Source organism: Austrofundulus limnaeus, unplaced genomic scaffold (assembly GCF_001266775.1).
Source record: "Austrofundulus limnaeus strain Quisiro unplaced genomic scaffold, Austrofundulus_limnaeus-1.0 Scaffold211, whole genome shotgun sequence".
Lineage (NCBI taxonomy): Eukaryota > Metazoa > Chordata > Actinopteri > Cyprinodontiformes > Rivulidae > Austrofundulus > Austrofundulus limnaeus.
In genome coordinates, this window is record NW_013952613.1 from 679,430 (window position 1) to 688,165 (window position 8,736).

Genomic DNA, 8,736 nt, shown 5'->3' on the forward strand with positions numbered 1-8,736 from the left:
GGCACGTCCCACCGGGAGGAGGCCCCGAGGAAGACCCAGGACACGCTCGAGGAACTATGTCTCTCGGTTGGCCTGGGAACGCCTTGGAGTTCCCCCGGAGGAGCTGAAAGAAGTGGCTGGGGAGAGGGAGGTCTAGGCCTCCCTTCTGAATCTGCTGCCCCCGCGACCCGACCCCGGATAGGCGGAAGAAAATGGATGGATGGATGGATGGATGGACATTCAGTACTTCACTGGTTCACTGCTTTACATGTAGCCTCACTGCAATCAACTCAGAATGGTGGTCCAACTTCAGGCTATAAAAGGTAAAATACCAAGATATTTTTCCACTGGTTGGATCTTCAGAACTTTAAAGTGGGCATTATTTATGGATGAAAAGCTGAAATGTTGACCTTCTCGCTATAAGGACTTCACAGTAGTTTTGCACTTGAGATTTTTTAATGAAGTACAAAAAGTACTGGTTAGAACAAATGTTTTTGCCACTATAAGTAAATAAAGTTGTTGTTTTTTTTTAGAATTTAAGAGTACATAACAAACTGTAATGAAGCGATTTAACAAATCAGCATTCAAGACATTTATATAAAATTAAAAAAAAAATGTAAAAACTAATAAGGGAAAAAAAACGTACCTAAAATGATCGAGTTTGAACCATCAGAACAGAGTTTGTTTAGGTATGACTGTTTGGGTCGTCACTCATCACATATTTTCTTGTGGTTTTGTTCATTTATGTACCCACAAAACTTATTGAAAGATTGTTCTCTCAAGTCAAAGATATTGTTGAGATAATGTTCTGGTCTACACTTCGCGTTTCGTGTTAAATGTCATGTTTTGGCTGTAAACAATTCAACGCGCAGATGAGAATCAAAAAATTAAAATGCGTATGATTGGCCTTTGTGTTAGTGTAAATAAGTGTCTCAGTAAAGTCTATCTTTTACCACTCCTAAATCAGTGTCTGCTGCTATGAAAGGCAGGCAGTCATGAGATTGATTGTGTCTATGCGTTTATCTTACAAACCAAACTCTTTTAAGAGACAATTGTTTTTGCTTTTCTTTTTAGCACAATGTATATAAACTGGACAGAACTAAAACTGTGTAATGTGTTACAAGTCTGAAGTTTCATTTTACCTTTTCTTTTTTATTGCCGTTTGCATAAATGAGACCATTGTTTACTGTGTAATTTTGATTTTTCAGCTTGTTTCTCACCACTGGAGAGCTCCTGGATCTCTGTCAGTTTCTCCTCAAGGACCTGCTCCATCTGCTCCTGCGTGTCCTCTTGCTCAGTCAGAGCCAAACGCATAGACTCCATCACATTCTCCTTAGCTTTGAGGTCTACAAACACAGAGCACAAGTTTCATCAACACAAACAAAAAATAAACTACAATGGATTTAACCCTTATTTTAACCACATCGTTAAATAGGTATAACTTCATCTTTAAAGCAAGTTAACTGTAACAATTAGACACCAGACCAACCATGTCAACCATCAACCCATCCATCCATCAACCCATCCATCCATCCATCCATCCATCCAACACCTATTCTGAGTTGAGTTGCGGGGGCAGCAGCTTGAGCAGAGGCCCAGCCTCTCTTACCCCAGCCACCTCTTCCAGCTCTTCTGGGAGCATTCCAAGGCATTCCCAGGCTGCACACTCGGCTGTGAGCCACTTCAGTGAGAGCTGAAGATCATGGCACGATGAAGCCAAAAATGCCACATCCTCTGCAGATAACAGGGATGGAATCCTGAGGCCAACAAACCGTACTCCCTCTGCCCCCTGGCTGCACTGAGAAATTCTGTCCACAAAGGTTATGAACAGAATCAGTGACAACGGGCAGCCCTGGTGAAGTCCAACCCCACCCTGAAGGGATTCGACTACCAACGAATATCAGGCTTTCGCACCAGGGTTGAATGGTTCAAAACAATAGACCCACAATTCCATACTCACAGAGCACCTCCAGAGTGTACCTTGAGGAACATTGCCAGGTCATTACTCATCATGTGACCATTAAAGTCCCCCAGCAGAATAAAGAAGTACCCAGCTGGAGCACCTTCCAGCATTCCTGCTAAGAACTCCAAGAAGGTCAGATATGCCAAACTGTCATTCGGCGCATAGGCACATGGTCTCTTTTATGGAAACTCAGAACCTGCACCCCCCACCCGAAAGTGCTCAGCACACAGGCACCAAGTCAGGGGGCCAAAAGTAGACCCCACTATATCTAGTTGGTAACTCTCAACCTCATGCACAAACTCAGGCATCTTCCATCCCAGAGAGGTCACATTCCATATCCCAAGAGCCAGCTTTAGTAGGCCAGGGTCTGAGCGCCAAGGTCCTCGACTTCGGCTACTGCTTAAGGCATCATGCACCTGACATGTACAGCCTTTCCTGCAGGTGGTTGGCCAACCATGTAGTTCATTCGGACTGAGCCCAATTGGGCACCACTGGTAGAGACCTGGCCACTTGCTGACAAGCCCCTCCCCCAGGCCTAGCTCCAGGCTGAGGCCCCACTAACCCACATCCGGCCAAGGGATAGAGTTAATTTATATTTTTTGTTGATTAGTCTTTTGAATAATTTTTTTTGTCGCCTAGGACCAATCTGCCATGGGAGACCCTACAGAACAAAACCCCAGCGGTTATTTATTTATCTGTAGAAGAACTTTTCTGCAAGTTTTTTTGGCACACGATGGGCTGGACGTTGTGAAGGCAGCTTCCTCTCTGAGTCACAGACAGAAGAGCAGCAGAGAGACTCGCTGCAAACTCCTGAACACTCAGAAGTGAGGTGGGAGTCAGACAGGGAGTTTATCCATGATTTTGTTGTTATGTGTGTAGAATCAGATATTATTTTAGAAAAACTGAAAAAGCTTTGTCCGTTTTTTTGATAAAACACTAAACGGTGTGTGTGTCTCCTTTACAGAAGTAAATGAGCTTAGATGGCAAGTGTAGGCTTTATGTTTCTTTATGACATATTTAATGTTAAGTTAAATTCCAAAACTTTATTTTACAAAAGATAACTTTATTATGCAAGATTCTATGTTTTTCACATAAAGAATGTTTTTTTCTTAGTAAATACCTTTAAACATCTTTCAAAACAATTTAATGTTCTACTGAACAACAGCTACTTGTTATATTAGGGAAAGTGAAATGACATTTTTTTCTGTAGCTATTTATTTGTTTAATTATTGTTCAGTCAGTTCATAATGACACTTTTTAGGTAAATAAATATGGTTACAATGAAAATGTGGAAATCAGGGGGAAAATGGAAAAAGTGGAATTTAGAAAAATAAAAATGGAAAAAACGGAATTTGGGAAAAAATTAAATTATTTTATAGGGCCCTATATTTGCAGTAGACGGGAGAAATTTACCCTCTACCATCCTATCATCAGCGCAGGGCTGCGAGTGCAGAGACAACTGAGCAGGATTTCGAAATATTCTGAGAAAAAAAAATTAAAAAAGAAAGAAATATAGTGTTTTAAAACACATATAGAGAGAATAAATCCTCAAAATTTCACCCTCCTGCTGTAGAAAAGTTACATCGGGATCATTTCACCACACTTATATTCTAGTTATCTGAAATTGTTTTATGACTATATGTGCACACCCCTTAAGGTCCTGTCACACTATAACATTTTAGGCAACATTGAATTTTTTTATGTCTAAATGACTAATTTTACTTGAAGAACTGGTTATAACATCCACTTTAATTTGATATTGTTGAAAATTTGAGGAATGTTTTTGTTTGTTGTTAAAACCATTTTGCAATATATAAAAAAACATTATTTTGTACATCTATTATGTTCATTTGCACTACAGCAAAAATGCTGGGTTTGATTATGATTACAGTTTTCTACAAAAAATGCTCTAAAAATTACATTATCTTTGCTTTTTCTGATAATTTTCTACAGAGATATATACCGTTACCATGAAGGGATCCAATTTATACAGTGATATGGATTTGACATATCGTCCAGCCCTATCTACAAGGTACAGAAACTCCTCCACCACAATAATTCAGTGGAGGAATTGTCTTAAACAAATTACTGCTTTATGTAAAAAGCATATTTTTTGTTTTAATAAAATTACGAGCTGTGGTAGTTTGGTGGTCAGTGTTGCAGTTTTGTAATCCTGAGGCCACAAGATCAAGCCCAGTTTGCATCATGAAGTGCATTTAGTTAAATATTTCATGTAAGTTTGATCATTCTAATGACCTCTGCAGAGGGGAGCAGCTGAACGAACAACAACAAAGTGTCTTGAACAAAAATACGTGGATTTTTACCTTTACACGCCTTCTGGTAGAGCTCGAGTGTCTGGTCAGATTTTGTATTAGATTGATCCTGGAGATTGGAGAAAAAACAAAAACATATATACTATATATATTTTTAAATGTAACAGCTAAAGATAAGAGACCTTGTACATTTTAAACAGGTACAAAAACAGAACTAAAACCTTTACTGTTGGAAGAAAATAGGTCTTTTTACCACTTTAAGCTGTTGGATGGTTCTGTCTCTAGTGGCAATGTCAGACTGAAGCTGCTTCTTAGATTTTTCCATGTCTGTAAGCTTCTGTCTCAAAACCTTCTCCTCTTCTCTCATGGTCGAAATCTGTGAAGAAACAAGGAAAATATGGAAATCTTCTGTTTGTCAGTTTCTAAAACTACTAAACAAACATGTTGAGCACGTCTCCCTGATGATGCATATAAAATGAGGTGCAGATTGATCCAGGTATGTGTAATATAGAGCCAACTGTGTGCAAAGTAGGGATGTAGGGACCTTTAACATTTGAATCGATTTGGTACCAATATCCGGTACCTGGGAATCGGTATCGGTACTCAACGGTACCAATTTTTGGTAACTTTGTGTGTGTTGTTTTTTTAATAATAAACTTAATTAAATACGTTTAAAAAATTATCTCAATATAAAAAATTTTTAAATTATCAGGACAACATCCAACTCTTTGTATTGTAGCATCAGTTGTTTAACAAATTACTTTACAGTGAAAACTCTTGAAAACAACGAATGCTGTGTTTTCTTATTGCACAAAATAAAATCCAGCTCCACGTGTTTCTATTGATGTCATTTCCCCGTTAGAAAAACTGTGTGATGGAGGTCCATGGAAGGCAAATACCTTTAAATCAAATAAGCAAAATAGGATGGAGTTAAATAAATAAAAGTTATTCAAGCTACGTTCAGAACCAAAACACGCCCAACGCTTCAAGTTGTTGCTTGTGCTCTTTCAGGTCAGACGCATTCGGACTGTCGGGAAGTGCTTCTGTTGTTTTCCTCTGCCGGTCTGTTTAATGGAGGATGAAATAAAGAAAGTGGCGGTACTTTATTTACTTTGAGCAAGCAAAATCCCCCAGATAATTCAGAGGAGGTCTGTTCAGTGAGTTTCACTCCAGGAGCTGCGAGGCTTTCGGCTACATTCAGACTGAACTCTGTTTACTGAACCAGCGGCTGCTGACGTCATTACTCTCTTACGCGATGCTGCGTTCAGGACAAGCATGGAAAATCCCCCACTCATATGGTCACACTGATGCGTTTAGGTACCGAAACATGGTACCGTTTGATGTTATGTGAACAGTTACTCTTTAGTACCGACAGAATTCGGTCTGTACTTATAGAAGCATCAAATTCGGTACCATCACTAGTGCAAAGTGGGCGTGGCTTACGTAATCTAGTCAAACTCTTATACAAACATGTTGAGCAGGTCTTCCTGATGGTGCACACAAATTTGGTGCAGATCGGATCATGTATTTAGAGCTAACAGTGTGCAAATAGTGCAGCATCAGCATTTGCCATTCTGCCACACCCACCACCAGTCATTACTGAGGGAAGCATGCAGCATGTGAAGTCTGCATGTTCAAAGCTGTAGGGGGAGTGAACTCAGACACGTGCAAGAAAACACACAAATTGGCAGATTTGATCCAAAATGTCCGACTTCCTGTGGGGATTAGACCATGACTCCAAGAGACTTGTTACACTCCTGAGATGTTACACATGTGTACCAAATGTCATGATTCTAGGTCAACGCATGGTTTGGGGCTGATTTTTTTTAAATAATTGTAGGAGCGCTGAGGAGGAATTAAACCACACCTCTTCACCTGTGGAATGCTCCAAACAGGTGTTTTTTTTTCCCAGTAACTTTCCCAGTCTTTTGTTGCCCCTGTCCCAGCTCTTTTGGAACGTGTTGCAGACACCAAACTCTAAATGAGTGACTATTAAAAAAAAGATTTTGAGCATTAAATATTTGTCTTCGTAGTGTATTCAATTAAATATAAGATTTGCAAAAAATCGTATTAGGTTTTCATTTATGCTATGCACAACGTCATGTACTCAACTTGGGATTGGGGTTGTATTACAAAGCGTGCAGCTTTAGCTTTTCTTATCTGTAACAGAATTTACAAGCCCATTGTTATGAAACCTTTTCTCAATTTTCTATTGATCAATATATTGTTTTTATCATAAATTCTAAATGTGAAAACCATTTGTGCAAATAAATGCTTGTGCCCCCTTACGATCTCTAATTTCCCAGAGCCTGGGAGGGAGGCACTGCCCATAACTTTACAATTCAGTTGTGAAGTATTTACCTCCTTCTGGACCTGCTGGATCTGCTTCTTATAGTCAGCTAGCTTCTCTCTGAGGTCGGAGGAGTCCTCGTCTTTTCTATGAAGCTCACGACTTAGGCTTTCTATTTTCTCAGAGTCCTGCTGGGATTTCTCCTTCAGTCTGAGTGTGAGACAAACACAATAAATTAATAATTATATATTAATTACTTAAATTCCTGCTACATTTCTTTTAAACTAAGAACAATTTGAGTTGATGACTGAAAGAGTTGTAGCCGTTTTGGTCTTGAAAACAATATTTTTGCAATCTCACTCAACACTGAGATCATGTGAGATGTCTGCTCATAATCGACACTGATAATGATTCTCAGCTACTACCACACCAAATTGTATCACAAAAATCTGCCAAACTCACTGAAATATAGCTATTTTGCATTGTTCAAAGTCAGTTGGCTAGGCAGCCAACGTTTTGTAATTACTAATTGAAATTCATCCAGTGGATCACAAGATAAATTGGTAACAGGCACAAACGCGTGAACACAGGAAAAACATTATTGCTCCGCCATGACCTTTCTGCAGCCAGGAATAATGATGGCACAAACTGACAGTTTATTGTTGGAGTGTAAAATATAAACAAAGACAAAACAAAAAGACAAAAAGGAGATAATGAAATACAGAAGTGCCAAAATGAAAAAAAAAAAAAGAAAAAAAAAAAAGAAAATTCATGGTTGTGGTACAAATCAAGTTTGTGAAGTCAGCTGAATGGAAATGAACCTTACTTAAGATTTGTTCAGCAGTAAGTAAAATGAAATGTCTGGTTACCTGCTGATCTCCTGGGCTCTTTTCTCCAGCTCAGCATCCTTCTGATCGATGGCCTCATGCGCCACAGCCAGCAGCTCCCGGCGCCGCTCGGCCTCTCTGCGTCGGGTCTCCTGCGCTGCTTGGCTCTCCTCCTCCTCCCGTCGTTCCTTTGCTTCCTGCAGACTCTTCTGCAAAGACGTGACCTGCCCTTCCATTTCCTGCAGCTTCTTCTGAAGCTCTGCCTCTCTGTGTGAAGAGGCTTTCTCCAGCTCAGCTAGCTTCTTCTCCATTTGCCCATCCTTTTCTTTGATTATCGATGAAACTTCAGCCTGGAGATCAGCGTTTAATCTCTTTAGATCTTCGGAGGTGGAGGAAATGGTCATGTTGTTACACTGAGCTTCTTTTAAGTCAGCCTTGAGTTCTTCTGCAGCTTCCTCCTGGTTTCTGAGCTTCTGTTTGAGATCTTCTAACTGTTTCCTGGAGGCTTCCTTTTCTTCACTCAGTTCTTGTTCCAAGTTTTCAAGCTGCTGCTTTGAAAGCAGTTCTTGCTGTTGCAGCTTCTCATCTAGCTGCTCGACCTGCTTCTCTGAAGCCTGTGTTTGCTCCTGAAGCGTCCTCATCAGCTCATCTACTTCCTGTTTGGAAGCTTCTTGTTGAGACTCCAGATGTGCTTGCAGCTCATCCAGTTGTTTCTGTGATGTGTTTTCCTGCACCTGAAGCTTCTTTCTCAGCTCTTCAACTTCTGTTTGACTCAGATGCTGCTCAGAAACCAACTGTTTCATCTCCTCCAGCTGACACTCGAGCGCCTGGATTTGTGTCTGTTTAAGCTCATTTTTCTCCTCTTCCTTGACCAGTTCACTCCTGAGCTCAGAAACTTCATCTTTTAGCTCAGAGGTTTGCAGTTCCTGTTGTAACCTTTGAACTTCAAGAGTCAGAGCACTGATCTCAGACGTTTTCTCTTGTTGTTGTTGCTCCAATTGTTCCTTAAACGTGTTTAGTAAGACTGAAGCTTGTTCAGAACTCTCTATCTGGGTTGTCACCTGTGGAAATAAAAAAATATATATAAAAATTTAATGTAATTAAGAAAAATACAACCTTTCTGTTTCTAACCTTACGCGTTCAAAAACAGGTTGAGACCAGATAACACCACATCAATATTTGTTAAAGTTATGTTAAGATGAAAAATCTGTAGGAATGAACCGATATGAACATTTCAGCCGATATCGATATTCGACATAATTATTGCTATTATGGCCAATAACAGATATTTACAGATATTACACAAACACACAAATTACACTCACCGGCCACTTTATTAGGTACACCTGTCCAACTGCTCGTTAACACTTAATTTCTAATCAGCCAATCACATGGCGGCAACTC

The 8,736-nt window shown here is 39.8% G+C and overlaps 1 protein-coding gene across 1 annotated transcript; it reads right to left on the minus strand.

The window, feature by feature from the left end:
• Nucleotides 1-1,199: 1,199 nt before the first annotated feature.
• On the minus strand, nucleotides 1,200-8,393 carry LOC106525090 (kinesin-like protein KIF20B; the record flags this gene model as incomplete). Its single annotated transcript, XM_014019202.1, is given in 5 exon segments — nucleotides 1,200-1,325; nucleotides 4,267-4,324; nucleotides 4,469-4,591; nucleotides 6,577-6,715; nucleotides 7,375-8,393. Coding segments are annotated over 5 exon segments (1,465 nt in total), but the record flags the coding sequence as incomplete, so codon positions are not given.
• Nucleotides 8,394-8,736: the final 343 nt, after the last annotated feature.